Source organism: Mus caroli, unplaced genomic scaffold, assembly GCF_978045245.1.
Source record: "Mus caroli unplaced genomic scaffold, Mus_caroli_1 scaffold_4, whole genome shotgun sequence".
In the NCBI taxonomy this organism is placed as follows: Eukaryota; Metazoa; Chordata; class Mammalia; order Rodentia; family Muridae; genus Mus; species Mus caroli.
Genome location: NW_028227259.1, coordinates 36,196,315 through 36,213,951, shown reverse-complemented (window position 1 = coordinate 36,213,951; position 17,637 = coordinate 36,196,315). Strand labels below are relative to the sequence as shown.

Below are 17,637 nucleotides of genomic sequence, written 5' to 3'. Positions count from 1 at the left end.
ATGCAGTGGCCACCCAGGAAACCCTGACCTATGGCCCCCGCCTCTCTCAGGACCACTCCTGTCACTGTGGACCAACCCCTTGGTTCTAGCTTTCCCTAGATCTAACAAGAGAGTACCATACAAAGCTATGCTCAGCATGGCACTAGAGGGCGCTACAGGCTGGCACACAGCTCTCGGGTAATTGAGCTTGTTTCAGGGATAAAAATGCATCCTCCTAAAAAAAAGAATATATCCTCCTGGTGTCACGCCCCTACACATACTTGCACACACATACTTGTATATGCACACATGTGCTCGTATATGCACACACGCTGTTCTGTACGCTTTAGTCAGATCCTTTAGCTGCCTTCTGCCTGGACACTATCATCATGTGTCTGTGTGACTCCGAGTCCCTGAAACTATCTGGTGCCCTTCAAGAAGTTCCTGTGAGTAGCCAACAGTGCCAAGGCCTATAGTTTCCCCTAAAACCCAGTACACCTCACCTGAAGATCCTCAAGCTATTTCAGTCTAGAACCAAGACTCCAGTCATCTTGATTTACTAAAAAAAAAAAAAAAAAAAAAAAAAAAAAATGCCCTCACCTATAAGGTGGGCCTGATCCTAAGAAGGGAACCTAGACTGGACATTCATTCAGTCCCCCGGTCCTCTCCCAAGGTTAGAAAGTATGACAGACAAAATGGATGTAGGAAAGAAACCCTAAGTTCTATGTTGTCCTGGGACTCATTATGTAGACCAGCTTTGCCTTAAACTCAGAAATTGCCTGGCCCAATGCAGATTGCTTAAACCAGGGGGTTTGGCTACCTGCCTTTTCCCCAGAGAACTTTCAAATATAATTAAGCACCTTCTGTCCTCATGAGATCCCTTCCCTGTCAGGACAGCCAGGGGACCAAAGAGACCCAAAACACTTCCTCCACATACATATCCACAGTCCCCTCCTATGGACACAACTTGCTTGAATCCTGTCCTTGGCACCTCTAGACTCCGATAACCCTGACCAGCCTGCCACTTTGGGCCACAGGAAGGCACCCCGCAGTCCAGCTGTCCTTGCCCTGAGAAAGAAAAGCAAGGTCCCTTGGAGCTTGGGACCAGTACCTTCTTCCAGGGACCAGCCAGAGGCTGCTCAATCCCCAGGTGCTATTATCCCACCTCCCCACCTGTCCCCACAGGCAACAAGGACACAGCTGTACCCGTCTCAGAACAGAAATCGAGACACTCATGGAACCAGTTATCTCTTTATTTTTTGGAAAGTAAGTTGGTTGTGTTAACAAAACCACATCTGCCAGCGTGGGCTGACAAACCATGTGCTAGGCCCCAAGAAAGTCACCCTGAGCCACTGTCCTGACCCTGCTGGCTGACAGGCAAGGGACAGCCACCCAAGCCTAGGGCCCAGTAACAGTACAAAAAGTAACAAGATTGCATTCACCGCTGTCTCCCAAGCTTTGAAAGGTAGCAGTCTAGGCTATAAAAGTCTAGAAGCACTGCATAGGAAGTGTTAAGCCTACAGCAAGACAACTTGTAAAAACTCAATAAATTATAGATAGATAAACTTGTAACAGATAACTATTAACATCTGAACCTTCTTGCAGGGCCAGCCCTTCCCTGGGCACAGGCCCCTGCCTGGAATACATAGCAATTAGAATAATCTGTATGAAAAATACCAGTTCACCTTAAAAATTTTTAAACATCTCCTAAAGAAAGTTCCTATATAAATCTAATCCCCCACAAAAGAGGGCCAAAGGCAACAGAAAATGCTCCCTGGAGCCAGCTCTGACTAGGAGAGCCATTCAAGTGCCAAGGGGCCACAGCCAGCCTGGTGGAGGCCAGACGCACATTCTCAGCAACTCCCTAAATCCAGCATGAACCTCTTCCGCTGTTAATAAGTTACAACTTAAGATGGCTGCAATACCCTGGGACTAAATGCTATGAACCTGGGGTCGGGGACTGGCGCTCTGGGGGTTGATAAATAGCTTTACAAATATACAGGTCCAGTACAAACAAAACTGCCATGCCAGAAAAGCCCCTTGCTTCTCAGCCTGCTCTTGCCAGTTTCCTAGAGAGACCCATGGAGTATCTTGCTCCCTTGGGCCTCAACTTTGCCTTTTTCCATATAGATATTCTTATATATATGTATGTATATATTTATATCATACACAGCATCTATTTATATAAATGTACATTTTCCTCTGGAATAAACCTTTCTGATAGACATTATGCCCCCCCTTCAGGTACCCGTAATTTGTCTCTGAGGGGCAGGGTGGGAAGCAGGCAGCCTGGAGATGTCGAGCTATGACACCCCCAGGCACAAGGTGCCATGTAGAAGAGAGGCTTGCCACACAGAGCAGAGCCTCCCTGTAGGCTCAGCTTGGGGCACCAAGAAGGCCAAGGCCTACTCTGGACATGGAGTCTAGCCCTCTCCAACAATGGTCCCTGGAAGGTAGCAGTGGGAAATGAGAGGGCCAGAACCCCAGGGTTGCACAGGGTGGGCCTCTTACATTCTTGTTTGGTGCTCCTGGCCAGTCAGGAGATCACTCTACAGCAGTGCATGTTCCCAAGGGGCCTCTGCACCCAGGAGCCAAGGATAAACACGCAGGAAGTCTTGTCTATTGTTGGCCCATTGCACTGAGCTGGCTAGGGTCCACTGCACACCAGCAGTAGCAGGGCGGGCTAGGGTCCGCGTAAACATTGCCTGGGGCTTGGTCTGTGGGACTGTTGGCCCTTCACGTCCGAGGTCCCCCATTACTGGGTGGGCCTGGGGGTAGCAGGTCATGGGTGAACACCGAGTCATCTCCGGATGAGCTGGAGCTAGGCGTGTCCTGGCCACCTGGCGAGTACTGCTCAAATGGCACGGAGAGGTCCAAGTATTCCTGTTTGGTGGACATGGTTGTCAGGACTGTCCCTTAGCATTCACCCCCTTTTATCCCACGCCATCTGTGTTCAGGCTATGCCCCCTAAAGGCCAGCCCCGCCACTGGAGCTCCAAAGAGCAACACTTAAAATAAGCAAGGCAGCCACAGAGGGGGGCAGGACTGAGGGACACTTACGTCAGTTGATGTCACAGTGAGGATGCGGTCTAAATCCTCTACCAACTGCTTGAAGGTGGGCCTCTGTGAAGGTACCGCATGCCAACATTCCCGCATGATCATGTACCTGCAGCAAGTACAGCTATGGCTCCCTGGCCTCCTACCCACCCCAACCTCCCTCCAGGCCACCAGTCTCCTACACATTCCAAGGGCCCTGGTAGGAATCCTGCCACCCCAGGGACTGGAGTGTAGAGGAATGAACAAGGCTCACAGGTCATGTGTGCAGCTGGCTGGCTTGTCCATACGGTGGCCCTCTTTCAACAGCTTGAAAAGCTCTTCCACTGGGATGCCAGGATACGGTGAGCCCCCCAGCGTAAAGATCTCCCAGAGGAGGACACCAAAAGACCAACTGCAGGGGATTGAGGACAAAAGGCCTGTTACCCCCGGCCTGTTACTGCAGCAGCCCTGTACCAGGACATACCACTGATGGGCAAAGCAGGGCACCAGAAGAAAGAGAAGCCAGGGCTGTGCTGGTGGCCCAATGAGGGGACCAGGACCCTGAAGACTGCAAAAGTGCAATTTGCGTCTCTTCTCTCTTCAGATCTCCCTACCCCCATCCTACGTGGGGACACATACACATCACTCTGGTGGGTGTAGACTCGGTCAAAAAGGGCCTCTGGTGCCATCCACTTCACAGGTAGCCGGCCCTGGGCAGAGGGAGAGGTGTTGGCTCTCGGGTGGGGCCTCCTGGAGGGGCCCTTCACCCCCACCATGCAGGACCAGGGCTCACATTTGTGGTCTTCTTGTAGTAGTCCAGGTTGTGCACATCTCGAGCCAGGCCAAAGTCCGCAATCTTCATCACATTGTCCTCAGTCACCAGGACGTTTCTGGCAGCCAAGTCTCTGTGAATACACTGAAGAGACAAAAGGAACCTGAGATGACCATTCCCTAGCTCAGGCAAACAATCACCCGTTCTTCCACCCAGAGAGGCTCCACCTGGCCTGGTCCCTGTCTCTGCCCACCTTCTGAGAAGCCAAGTATTCCATGCCCCGTGCCACCTGGTAGGCACAGGACACTAGATCCTTGCAGGTGAGCTGTTCCTCTGGCAGCCTGCAGGCATCAAAGGAGTAGTCCATGCCTGGAGGCCGTCGCGCCCGAAGGAACTCCCGGAGATTGCCCTTGGCTGCGTATTCCACCAGCACATACAGGGGCCCTGGAAGCACAGGCACCTTAGAGATGCTGTCAGTCTCCAGAGTGCCATCTGCCAGTGGGCCCACCTACCACCTGACTTACCACCCTGTGTGCACGCCCCCAGCAGGTTAATGATGTTCTTGTGCTTGCCAATCATTTTCATCATCTCCATCTCAGATACCAGGTCCGACAGGTCCTTGTCAGTCGCATCATCTGTGCCGGGAACAGAGGTGTCAGCTGACAGCCCCACAGCCCTCAAAGGCCCCTCTACTTCCCTCCCTCCTCACCTTTCAGCATCTTCACGGCCACGGTGACAGGCTTGGCAGTACGGTCCTTGTCGATGCCAATAGCTTCTGCCATGACCACCTGTCCAAAGCAGCCTTCTCCAAGAGGCTTACCAAGTGTCAGCCTGACCATGGAAACAGAGGCAGTGAGTGTGTGCCCAGCACCCCCAGCCCTCATGGGTCATGTACCACTGTATCTCAGAAACCCTAGGGGCATTTGCTCATGAAGACAAAGAATGACCCTTCAAACCCCACCCTGGAGTATCTCGGGAATACCTCCAACAAGGCTCTGCCTAGTAGCTACCTAGCCCCCAACCGTAGAACCCCCACCAGGTATATACTAAACCCCACCAAATACATACTGTCCCTCACCACCACTGACCGGGTCCTGGATAGCTCCCACTTGGGGTCAGCAGGCAGCTCAAGTTCAGAAACATTGGCCAGAACGGGACCTTCTCCTGAGGACAGCCGGGCAATCCGGACGAGGGGTGTGTTGGAGTTCATAGAGGAGTTAGATTCCAAGGACACCTGCTTGGGTCATCAGGACAAGTTGGTACCATACAACGTGGGTGGGCTGGGCATTGTAAAAGGAGTGGGGTGGTAGAGCATCCACGATGGCAAGGTCAAGTCTATGAGGCAAGGTGTGGAGCCAAGAAAAGGGCTAGCTGCTCGGACTTCTATACAGTGGTGACTGAAGACTACTAAAAATGTTTTGCACCTCAGAGAAAACTTGAGCTCCATATGGAGATAAGGAGGCATCAGCCCACCCAACCACAGAGAATATGTCCTGGGCAGGCCCCAGGCCCTGCTGGGACTCTAGGAGACACGAGGCAGGACAGGGAGGTCAAAACCTGGTATCTACTTTCTGTTACCTGTCGCTTAAGCGGGAAGCGAGAGACCTTGTGCACGGTGGGCGAGCCCAGGCCCTTCTTTGGGGGACTGCGCAGGCGGCAGAGTATCACAGCTGCCACCACCAGGATGAAGAGGAAGAAGACCACCCCGTAGCTGAGGACGCCTGCGTACACGCTGCCAGCCTCATCAGTTTCCATCAGCTCCTCCTCAGCTGCAAAGATACAAATTTTGGGGGCCTCATCCAGCCTTTTCAAGCTTTCCCCCGGCCCGGCCGGAACCACAGGCCCCAGTGGGGGAGGGAAGGGACCTGGGATACTTGGAGAAGAGGGGCTGATGGCCCCTCACTCGCCTTGTAGTATAATCACATCTGAGAGCCAGCAGGGGACACGCCCAGGAGAGAAACCCAGGAGAGAAGCCCAGCAGAGCCAGAAGCACCCACACCGCTACCCAGGCACCCAGGAAATGCCAGAGCCTCAGATCAGGACAATGGGGGGCCCTGTTAGAGAAGAGGCCGTTGCAGGACCAAGACAGGCAGGGCCGATTCATGTTTCCACACCAAGCACAAAGCCTGGGTGAGTTTCACAGGATGGGCCCCCTGAAGTCCCTGGCAGCTTTGGCATGTCCTGAGACAGCACCCTAAGAGGACAGGTGCGGCATGAGCAGCAGCAGAAGCCAGTACCTGGCAGCACCACCAGCCACGCAGAGTGATGGGAAAACCCGATAGAATTGCCCGCCAGGCAGGTGTACTCCCCCGCGTCCTCAAAGGTGACATTGTGCAAGGACAGAACCTCTAGCTCCTTGTCGGTGGTGTTAGCGCCTGCAGTCTACAAAGAGAGAACAGAGCGCGATAGGCGAGTGCCAGCACCTCCCTTTGGGTACCACAGCAGTCCACATGGAGATGATCCAGCCAGGCTGCAAGGAAAACGCCGCTGCCACCACCACATCTTCGGCCACCACCATGGCCCTGCCACAGCCACAGAGGCCCAGGGCCCTCTGCCTCCTGCACTGAGGCAACCGAGCCTGAAGCCAATCCCTCCACCAGTGGCGAGTCCTCTGTCCCAAGGTGAGCAACAGGCAGGTGGGCAGCACGGTGCCACACAAAGGCAGCATGCAGAATTAGTGCAGAAACAGGAGAGATGCAGAAGAAAAGATGGGGCAGACAGATGGATGGACGAGAAGCCAGAAGGCATCAGCCAGCTGGAGATGGGTGTAAGGTCGATGCTCACACACAACGCAGACCGTGGCCCCTAACAGGCTCTACAGATCTTCTGAGTATGCAAGTGGGGGATGCAAGAGAACAGCACAGGCCTTTGGGGAGGGGGTGCTGAAGCAAACAGTCAGTCAGTGGTAACTGGGGGCTACCAGTATTGTTGAGGCATCACAAGTAGAGTTGGAGCCACAGGCAGGGTCAAGCAGGGCAGTTCGTGCAGGGCATGCAGGCAGGTGCACGGCTGGGGGCATTGAAGCTGGAGCTCAGCGTGCCAGGCAGGCATGGGACAGAGTCGTTACCTGCTTGGGGCCCGTGAACACGCAGCCAAAAGGCCTTCTCAGCCACGCCTATGAAATTGGTGGCTCGACAGAGGTACTCGCCCCCGTCCCGCTCCGACACATTGGCCAGGCGGAGGCGTGCGTCTGCCTCCACATTCTCACTGATCCAGGACTGCGGGGACAAGAGACTGGGCTCAGGCACACCCCGAGCCAGCTCCGGAAGGACGGAAGGATGTAAGGATGAGGCAGGGCAAGGGAGATTCCCAAAGATGGGCTGGGCAGCAACGCCTGGAAAGCCGCCTGGAGAGGAGGCACGTCATGGCAGTGGTGGGCGTGGTTTCAGAAAGAGGCCTCTCCATGTCTGTCACCACAGGTACACATACACACTTACATACACGCACACACAGAGAACGGAGGAGGCGGGGGACGGGGGGAGGGGAAGAGAGAGAGAGAAAACCTGTAACCCACAGCCTCTAAACTCTAACCCCAGGGATCTTTTTAGGGCAACTAGCTTATTCTCGTGAACATCCACGCCCATGGTGTGAGACGCGTCAGACAGGACCCCAGTGGCCTCTTTCTCAACAGCCAGGGTTCCTGTTCCAAACAATCCCTATTCCTCTCCCCAACCAGACCTCCTTGTCTCTCAACAGCTATTTTCTTTGGGCGTCCAGTGTCGCAAAGTCCTGAAATCGGGTATGGAACTTGCTACAGGCAGAGGGAGGGGCAGGACAGAGCCAGTGCTAAATGCAAGCAGATGACACCAGCCAATCCGGGGCCAGCTGGAGAGTGTCTAGCCAGTCCCCTGGGGTCCAGAGGGTACTAACTCAACAGTCATCCTCCTGCCCTGAGCCACCATAACTGTTACCCAAGAGAAGACTTCTGCAGGCTCAGTCCTTGGAACAGACAAGTCCCACAGCAGGGCACAAGTAACACAGAGCCTGCCTAGAGCTCAGAGCAATGACATGCACTGGAACTAAGCTGCCCCTTCTCAGAAGTTCCAATACCTTGGTAAATCCCAACATATCCTTCAGCCAAGAGGGACATACGGGCCAAGGCCAGGGCTGCCCCAGCTGATCTACCCACCCTGCCAGTCACCAGCCGGGGATAGAGCCTACCTTGAGTACAGTGACGTAGGGCGTGCCGTCAGGGCCCACCTTGCTGCCGTTCACTTCCACGTGCTTCAGCCACTGGATGTGTGGCTGTGCATCGCTGTACACCTTGCAGTGGAACTCCACGTCACTGCCTAGAATGGCTGTCTGGTTGGCCGGCAGCCCAGCCTGCAGGATGGGCCGGTGTGGGGAGCGCTCTGCAAGAGGCAGTCAGGTCAGGGCCAGTAGGGCCAAGGGACCCAGAGATGCCCCTTGCCTTAGCCACCCGGCCTGGCCCTCACCCAGCACATCCAGTGTGTATGTCTGCCGGATGCTACCAAACTTGTTCTCAACCACGCAGGTATAGTTGCCACGATCAGAGGGTACCACACTTTCCATGACCAAGCTCCACTGCTGGTGCCGGAGCTGCAGGTAGTTAGTTTGTGAGTAGATGCAGACTATCCCTTGTCTCCAGCCCCTGCCCCCAGGCCCCTTTCTTTCCCAGACCTACCTTGATGCCCCCAATGCGATGCTCCCCTCGGAATTCTTTGCCATTCTTCAGCCAGGAGATGGAGGGGGTAGGGTTGCCAGCAGCCGGGCAGCGGAAGCGGACAGTGTTTGCAGCTGGCACAGCCAGCAGTTTCTTATCCATTCGCTCTGGGCGAGTCCAATAAGGAGCCCCTGATGGCAGAAGTACCCATAACAGCTGTAACCAGTGCCTTCCAGAACCTCCCCTGCCTGTCTCTAGCCTGTTTACCCTTCTGTATTCAGAGTCCTTTGCTTTGCCTGAACGGTCTCCCTGAGCCTGGACATTGCATTACCAGTTGCCCTACTCTCAGATCTGAATTTATCTCCTCCTCACCCTTGGGTGCAAGCCCACAAGTGGAGGTCCCCAGATCCCAGGCCCACAGGTGAAGGGCCCCAGATCTCAGTAGGATGCAGATCCTAGAACGCCTAGGCCAGGTCATCCCACCAGTCTGCAAACCCCAAGCCAGCCTCTGCAGTGCCCAGGGCCTGGCCTGCTTCCTTTAGGTCGCGCTTTCCCCCCACTGAGCGCTCTGGTTCTTCTCGGCTGGGTGGAGGAAGCCACCCTGCTGGGACTCCTGAAGCAGCTGAGGGACAGAGCAAGGATCCAGGACAGACTAGGGAGGCAGGCCCCTTCTGCAGTGACCTCACTACACTCTACCATAGGACCATGTGCATCTGTGGGTGGAGAAGCCACAGCACAGGAGGAGAGAACCGTCTGCATACGCTGGTGAGGGAACCCTCCATGCTGAGCTGCCCTCCCAGGGTTCCAGGGCAGCCATTAGCTTGGCACACTCAGCGACGGCAGTGAGCCAATGCTTCCCACGACCAGGCAAGGTCCAGAAGATGACCCTTTAGTCACCTCAGAGCCTAAGCCCACGTGGGGTGTAAGCACTAGATACAGCCTGGGAAAGCCAGGAAGGCAAAAGTGGACACAAACTCAGGGCAAGGTAACATGGCTGGTGCAGGAGCCAGGGGAGGGGAAAACTGGCTTAGAAATTTTGCTCTCAACAAGCTGGTAGCCAAAGGGGAAAGGGAAATGAGAAGCCAAATGACTCCCCAGGACAGGAGCCTCTGTCGGCGTCAGTGATAATTTCCTGTGTCGATTCCACTCTAAAATCTCACTCAAGCCCCTGTACCCATTCTCCTTGCCCTCACACACCAGAGACTCAGTCCTGATTTCCTACCAATTTTTTTTTTTATTCCACTGGAGGACACCTTGTCCACTCTTCCCCAGAAGTCTCCAAATGGCCCAAGTACTCAGTCTGCATAGCCTAGTCTCCAAGTTATAGCTACACACACACACACACACACACACACACACACACACGCCCTCTTCACAATGTACACCTCAGCATACACAGCCACTGTCCCCTCCTGCCGGTCTGAACCAACAACCACCAGTGCCCTTCATCCCTGGATCTATTGTTCCTCAGCAACAATCTGAGCTGCATCCCTGGCTATCCTCACCCCTGTGGTGCCCCGTCCTACCAGAGTCAATAGCAATGTCCCTGCAGACCAGCCCTGCCTCCTCCCTGCTCCTGGAGTACTGTTCTCTGGTCTACCCACCTGTAGCAGTGTTCCCCTTTAACCACCAGAGAAGCATCCCGGCCCTGACCAGCTCAGTGGACATAGACTCTAATCTCACCTGTGTCTTCAGCCACGTCCTCCCCATCTTCGTCATCTCCTGAGGATGGAGCATCTGCAAGTTCCAAGTGGGGGTTCTGTGATAGATACCCCTATATCCAAAGACCTGCTGCTTCCCATATCTGAGGCCCACCGCTCTCATACCTTTAGGATCCTGCCTCTACAAGGCCATTCATTCAGATGGCACCTACTTAGGGGTACCCCCTCCTCTCTATCAACAGCCAACAATACCCTTAGGCCAGGGATGCTGCAGCCACCCAGCCCAGGAGTGTCCTGATCTCCTTGGCTATACAGCTGTTCAACACACGTTGCGGCCCCACCCACCAAGCACTTACCTGTCACACGCACACTGAAGTGGCACAGCACACGCCGAGTGAGCCGGTGCTGGCAGCTGTAGACCCCTGCATCTTCGTGGGAGGCATTTAGCACTTGCAGCCTCTGAGGCCCCACCAGGATGCGGTGGGAGGCCACCAGACCTGCACCATCCTTAGCCCAGACCGTGGGCCCTGTGGGGGCACCTCCAGGAGGATGGCAGCTCAGCTCCACGGTATCCCCACTGCCGAAAGCCACCTGCTCCTGCTGGCTAGGTTCAGGCCCTGGAACCTCTGTGGAGTAAATGGGACGCTATGAAACAGGTTCTCCAGAGAAGCATGCTGGAGACCCAGCACTTCACTTTGCAAACACACTAGCAAGGGCTGTATGTAGGCAGGTGAGGGATATGCTCCTGGAGCTTGGGGGCCTGCCAGACAATGTTCAAACCAGGGGTGGAAAACTGTTTTCATAAGAGCTAGTGGGCCCCAGCTCTCAGCTCTGTCAATCATGGGCTAAGGCTTCTGGTTCTGCCCTACAGGAGGAAGCTGTCTTCCCAAGATGATCTGAAAGAGGCACAGCCCTCCTGATACCTGAATCATCTTTAAAGTGCCCAGAAGGGTTTTGGACAACTCTGTGCTACAGCACCTACCCAGAATGCCTGAAGCCCTGAGCTCAGCCCCACACCACAAAAAAGTCACCAATTCTCCTTCCTCTGATCCTTCCACCATTTGGAAATGTAAAATCAGTCCTAAGCTCACAGGGAGGCACAAAAGCAGGTTGGAGACAGGCTGTCCTTCCCTGGACTTTGGCTCAAAGCTCAGAGAAAGAATAGGGAGCCCTTTCAGAACTCTCTTTGTACCCAACCCTCATCTTGGCTTCTAAACCAGTTTGGATAGAGAGCCAGGGAACAGAACATACTTTAAACAGGAAGAGAAAGCTAGGTATGGTGGCTCATGCACTCAGAAGTCTGAAGCAGGAGAATTGCTATAAGCTCAAGGCCAGCCTGGCTACTGTCTTAAAAACAAAATCAAAATAAATGGAAAGAGAGAAGACAACATGAGGTCATACAAGAACATGGGTGAGCAGCCCTTGCTGGCATATACCACTAGGGCTGCTGTTCATAGGAGCTGTGCACCTCCTGAGACCAAAGTATACCAGCTGGGGATGCTTGGACAGTCCACGCCTTGCAAACCCATTTCACAGAAGAGCCAGCTAGGAAAACATGGACACCATTCTGGTCTCTTAGGTCTCTAGTCAGTGGGCTATGAGACTCCTGAGTTCACAGGTTGGCTGAGGACATGGGACCCCCATTTCACAAATGAGGACTGGGGGGGGGTGGGGAAGAACTGTCCGAGTGGGCATGTGAGCCAAGTAGAGCCAGCCACCCACCCTGAGGGCTAAGGAACTGAAGCAGCATAGCTCCTCCACTAGGCGGACACAGGTAATACACCTCTGCCTTGCCCAGGTGCTGCCCAGCTCATGCGGTGGCTCAAAGACTTCACCCTCAGGGACATACCACCAGCTGGGCTATCTCCTCCAGGCCTCCCTGCCAGAACCTGACAATGCCCATCACAGGGCAGCTGGGCTTGGGGCCCAGGACAGGAGTGGGTGGTCCTGCTAAGCAGACCTCCTTCCTCAGATCCAGCTGGACTGGCTATAATGTCACTTGTCATTCCGCCGACGCATGGCCTAGATTCAAGGCCCAGCTGTCCACTCTGGCCACACCAGTCCTTAGGCCCAATTCTGTCCATCCCAGAGACAGCCCACAGGCTCAAAGTCCACCAGGATTCTGACAGACAGAGGGAATATCCCTAAAATATCCCCAAAGCTCATGTCCTTCAGAGCCCCACAGCATTAAGCTGCCCTATGGAGGTCCCATAGCCAGGAGACTACTGTCTTGACTTCCAGTTCTCCAATCCTGCTACCATGTCCTATGGGGACCACCCAGTGCTGGAAGCTGCTTGAGTTCTCCCTCCACAGAAGGGCAAGGACAGGCTGGTTAAGAGCCTCAGTCCAGGCCTTGGCCCAAAGGCAACAGCCAGTTGGTTCCAATTTGGTCTGGGCAAGACAACCGCTCAAGCCATGCACACAAGTATTTGCTTTAACCTAATCCAAAGATGGACTGGAAAAGAACATGGCAGCTCCCAAGCCAGACCCTTGGAGAAGCAGATGGCTGGAGGGGAAATGGTTCAGTCAGCTCAAAGAGCTAACCTTTGATCCACCCATCCATCTTGACCACTAGGAGCTAGGCGAAACCAGACACCTGGACTTTGGGGGCCTTGGGTAACAACATCTACCAACAAGCACCATTCTAGGGTCACAGGGCTTAGAGGAACTTATGACCTGAGTCAGGTAGGGATAAGGGAAGGACAGTATAGGACAGTGCTTGAGACAATGCAGAATATGTAATACCAGATTCTGAGGCTGTAGAAGCAATGCCCTGGTCAGAGGAACTCCCACACCATCAGCCTCCAGGTGTGCACCATAGGCCCCATCAACAAAGGAGCCAAACGTAGCACGCAAGCACTGGTACTTCTGTTGTGCCCTTTAAGAGGACAATGTCCCTACCACATGGATCCCATAGCACCTACCCCCATTGCTATATGGTACTAACATGGACCTAGGTACTGTAGGCTCACTGTTGCAGGCTAAGGGACACTGTATCCCAATCAAGTTGTGCTGGGCGTAGAGCCTCCTAGATTGCCTCGGTTTCATCCACTACGGCACAAAGTGCAAATCCCAACTTGCAGACCTAAGGTCCAGAAAGCCCTGGTTAAGTTTCTGAAGTCTGTAAAAGGGGTGTAGGACTGAGGGGTGCCTATGCAGAAGCTCCCTGAGTCAAACAATGGAGTGAGACCACAGCTGACCAGCTGGAGGGAGGGCTAAATCCCCTGCCTGGAGGAGCTGACAGCCTGGGTTCTGTTGTTGAGACGTACGTGCGCACTACAAAACCAGCATCAAATCCAACCCTGGCCAAAACCAGCATCAAATCCAACCCTGGTCTGAGGTTGGTCACCCTAAAGAACTCGACTTGGACTTTGGAGCAAAACCAGGACACAGATCTGAGTGACACCTGCTTCGATAGTGAACACAGCTGGTGTGGGAGGTATGGCCAGGTGTATGAGGAAAATAACCCAAGAGAAAGGAGGGTGCCTGCCCCAAGGGGCCTTGAAGCCAAGGGTCTCTCGCCTGCCTTCCTCCTCCCCATTCCCCACCATCCCACCTTGAGACATTCCAGTTTCCACAGTTTATTATAAAAGTCAAGAAAGGAAGAATAAAAGAAAACTCCAGAGGCTGGGCGGGCTAATGAGGGCTTACCGGGGATTATCTGGTTTAATCCCCCCAACAACCCTGCCATTACCAGTCCTCTGTAGCAGGACAGGTGAGGAGACTTAGGTTCTAGGAGAGGACCCAAGCTGAGGCAGGCCCCAACCCCAAGTGGCTTTGTTCACAGCTCAGTAATTTCTCAACCGGGCAGGCCACCTCTATCCAATACATCATCTACCCCCTAACACACCCTCGGTAACTAGTTTTCCTTCTAGGCACAACTACAAAAGGGAGTGGGGGGAGAGTTCCAGGTCCTAAGTAAAACCTGAGACCTGGAGGACAAGGGGATTCTAGGCTCAGCATAGGAGCCAAAGCTTCAGGGTCTAAGATCAGCCCAGGTTAATGAACCACTGGGAGGGCCAGCAGGGCTCAAAGTCCAGCCTTTCGAGCAAGGTAGGGTGGGGGGGAGACAAGGAAGGTGGAAGGCCCTGCTTCTGCAAACCGGCCTGGGGGGTCAACTTCTGGATCCCCTAAGGGTTACTGTCTCCCACACTAAGCACACCAGTAGGGCTTGCCTCACCAAGGGTGGCCAGGTTAGGCTGGTACCTAGCCCGCCGCACAGCCCTTGACCCCAGCCAGCTCCTACTTGGTAATTTATGTTCGTAGGGAAAGCGCCAGCCCGGACCTCTGTAAACTTCACCAGGTCTTTGTATTTTTACAGCCCGGCCCATCTCGTTAAGGAACCGGATTAAGTTTATTGGCCTATCAATTCCCTACCTGTCTCACAAGCTCAAACGCAGAAGCGAGGGGCGGGCGATCCCACCGATCCCCGGCGGCCCGGCTCAGCTTCGGTTCCCGCAGCAGGGTCGTGCCAGGAGGCCACCGTCACTGCCTGAGGCACAGAGAGGGTGTGCGCTCCGCCCCGCCGCCCCTACCCGAGCTCACTGACACCCGACGCAAGAAGTAATATCTTCATCTGAATACACATGCTAATGTGGTCTCCTCGCCGGCCATTCGGCACCCGGGAAGCCAGGCAGTCCTAGCAGGCGCCAAAAGCGCGCGCTGACCTCCCGACCGCCTCTGTCACGCCGCTGAAAGACACGCACATTCAAGCTCCCGGCCCACTTTCATTCATAAAAAAAAAAAAAGAAAAAAGAAAGAAAGAAAGAAAGAAAATGACATTGTTCCAGGAGGCTGCAGCCGCTGGAGAGAGGGGCGCGGGGGCGCCGGGAGGGGCACACCGCCATCTGCCTCCTCCCGCTGCGCCCGCCGCACTCGCACCTCCCCGAGAGGCCGCGCCGCCATCAATGCGCGGTCTGTGGCCGCCGAGGTACAAAGGAGCGGCTGTTCGGGCCTCAGCTCGGGTGGGGCGACAGCTTACCGAGCGAAAGCCTCCCTTCGCGCGGCCTCCCGCCAGACCGCTGCTCTGCTTTGCCACGCTGCCACCGGGCACAGCCGGGGGCCGCGCGCGTCGCACCTCCGGGCGACCAAGGGACGCAGAGCGGACCGTGGCTCCCTTTCGCATCCTTGGCCTCCGGGGCCCGTTGGAGGGCACTCAAGTGTGCCATCGGACTTTGGTGGTCAGCGGGACTACCTAGGCGGCGCCAAGATCCTGAGACAACCGCCCCTCATCTCCCAGCGTGCGGCCTGAAGGGCAGTCTGTGCGCGCCCCCGGGAACCGACCCCTCAGGCCGCCTACAGGATAAAAGGGGAGCAGCCGCACTGAAGCTGTCACCTTGTCATGCGAAACCCAGAGAGCTGAGCTTTGGCTGGGATACTACTATCCACCCCGCAACGTCCAGCCTTCCTTTAGCTGAAGCAGAGGAAGAACTGTTCCGGGAGAACGGCTGAATCAATAACAGGCATTTTTCCTCCTCTCAAATTCGAGAAGCAACAATAGGAATCGTGGGAAGTCAGCTCGCGCGCCTTCCCAACGCCCCTCTGCCTGGGACCACCGTCACGGGCACCGGTCCACGTGACGCCTCGCACTTGGGTGGTGGCTCCCAGCCTACAGACACCCCCATAAACTGCCGCGTCCGAGCTGACAGCGATCTGCGGGGCAGGAGACAAACCTCGGCGCACTAGCCCCTGTGGTGCTAATCAACCCGACGCCCCTTCCTCACCCAAGGGCTGTTCGCCCTTGCCAAAGCCCCTGTGGTTCAGGGCCGGCCCCCAGAAGAACACCTTGGGTCAGTCCTTACCTGCCGCTCTCCGCACAACTCGCTGCTCTGGACCAGGAGGCTCGGAAGTAGCTCCAGCCACGACCGCCACGCAGAACACTAGCACGCAGGCCGGGACTACCATGGCTCCAGAGCGGGGGCCGCGGCGTCCTCAAGCAGCGCGCGCGGGCATGCTGCAACCCCCCACGCCCGGCTCCGGCGCCGGTGGGAGAACGCCTCTGTGGAGACTACAGGAGGGGAGCACTGAGTTACTCCGGAGGGCAGCGGGGAAGCGCGGCCTCGCTCCTGAACCCCGACCCCCGGCCGCCCCGCCCGCCGACTCCTAGCTCTCCCGGGCTGCCTGGCGCCGGCCGCCTCCTCCCAGCCGCGGTTCCTCCCTCCTCCTTCCCTCCCTGGTTGCCGCAGAGCCCTCCCAGGACGGAGGCAGTAGCCGCAAACTTTCCAGAGCGGGAAGCCCGCGCCTTGCCCCGGCCTCGCCGCACTTACGAACCGCTCCACTTCCCGCATATCGCACACCCTGACTGCTTCTGAGCCCGCCCGGCCCCTCCGAGTGCCAGCCGAGTCCTTCACACTAACCTGGCCGCCGCTAGAGCCCAGCTCACCACGCGCGGCTCCGTCTCTCGGCCCGCTTTTCCAGGGTCTCCTCTGTCCCAGTGGCCGGCCGCCCACCACTGAGTCCCCCCGCCGGAGCGGATCGCACGGCGCCAGCTGCTCCCGCCACCCCCGCTGCCACAGTGCACTGAACTGGGGCTGCCCGGCGCGCAGCAGCCGGGGCGGGGGCCGGGGGGGGGGGGAGTGCTGCTCCCGCCACGCCCCGAACACTCCCCTTCCCCGGCGGCCAGGGGGCGGGAGATCCGAAGAGGCGTGGTCAGGCGGGGGCGCCGGGCGGTCCCAGAGGGCGTGGGAGCCCAGCTGGGGCGGAGCAGGCGAGGCAAGGGTCGCACGCTCGACCCCTTGAAGCAATGCGGAGCTCAGGACTGTCTACCAGCACGCTTCTCCCTCCAATAACGCTGTGCTCAAGGGCTCAGAAGGTTGACCTCGGTGGGGGTCTAGGTGTTAGGGCGTCTTCACAGTGAACTGGCCCCCTGAGCTGAATGAACCCTGTGCAAAGAGCGCTAAATCCTCAGGTACAGAGCCTGACAGTTCCAGGAAGACAAATACAAATACGTGTGAACAGGTCTTCCAGTGAAGGATGGAGCAGAGTTTACATGATGAAAGACCCAGGGATTGCACCCTAGAAAAGATGGACAGGCTAACCAGCTGCCTGCATCCTGCTCAGGAATGATGTCCACACTTCCCCAAGAACACACAGGTTTTGGAAGAAACTTACCCAGTCTCTCAGAATAACGAAAAGAGCTGGGGATACAAAGCAGGGGAGCCTGCCCTACCCTAAGGCTGCCTGAACTCCAGCCTATGGATGTCCTAGCACAGCACACCCATCATGTGGGGACACATTCCATCTGGGGAGTGTCACACTGACAGCTGGTCCCTGGAGGATCAGCCTGGTCACCCCATCATGCTGGCAAGCTGTAGGTCCTGCCTGGCAGAACTTCTATAACAGCAACCACCCTGTGACTGATGGCCTCTCTATCTACCCTCACAAGGCAGGGGACCTTGTCTCACTTTCAGACAAGTTCCACAAGGTCTGATGAAGCCTATGGGAGCCAGATACATGGGGACTTGGCTCAGTGCTTCTGCCCAGTCTGGCTGTATGTGGCTTGAAGGACTTAACACTGCTCATCAGGGGGAAAAAAATGGCAAGTGGGTCACGAACACCCTTCACTGG

General features: G+C 55.9%; 1 protein-coding gene across 6 annotated transcripts; it reads right to left on the bottom strand.

The window, feature by feature from the left end:
• Window positions 1-1,214: 1,214 nt before the first annotated feature.
• Fgfr3 (fibroblast growth factor receptor 3) lies at window positions 1,215-16,574 on the bottom strand. 6 transcript variants are annotated; one of them, XM_085836612.1, is made up of 18 exons: window positions 16,428-16,574; window positions 15,873-16,078; window positions 10,428-10,697; window positions 10,094-10,147; window positions 8,432-8,601; window positions 8,223-8,346; window positions 7,948-8,138; window positions 6,854-7,004; window positions 5,365-5,555; window positions 4,875-5,023; window positions 4,496-4,617; window positions 4,311-4,421; window positions 4,040-4,230; window positions 3,808-3,930; window positions 3,654-3,724; window positions 3,289-3,426; window positions 3,039-3,144; window positions 1,215-2,862 (listed from the first exon to the last, which is right to left on the bottom strand). In XM_085836612.1, exons 2-18 carry the CDS (start codon window positions 15,973-15,975, stop codon window positions 2,716-2,718), a joined length of 2,412 nt encoding a protein of 803 aa, XP_085692738.1. In that variant the 5' UTR covers window positions 15,976-16,078; window positions 16,428-16,574; the 3' UTR covers window positions 1,215-2,715. The 6 variants fall into 6 exon arrangements, with proteins under 6 accessions (XP_085692738.1, XP_021017443.1, XP_029333434.1 ...); XM_021161784.2 differs by having other exon boundaries at window positions 4,875-5,020; XM_029477574.2 differs by lacking the exon at window positions 6,854-7,004 and adding an exon at window positions 6,024-6,168.
• Window positions 16,575-17,637: the final 1,063 nt, after the last annotated feature.

What these genes read in the sequence shown, in the direction of transcription:
- Fgfr3 (XM_085836612.1), bottom strand. Translation starts at nt 15,975, where the DNA reads ATGGTAGTCCCGGCCTGCGTGCTAGTGTTCTGCGTGGCGGTCGTGGCT. An exon ending in CCTACGTCACTGTACTCAAG is followed by an intron (nt 7,005 to 7,947) that starts GTAGGCTCTATC and finishes TTGTCCCCGCAG; the next exon opens with TCCTGGATCAGTGAGAATGT. An exon ending in GGCCGTGAAGATGCTGAAAG is followed by an intron (nt 4,422 to 4,495) that starts GTGAGGAGGGAG and finishes TTCCCGGCACAG; the next exon opens with ATGATGCGACTGACAAGGAC.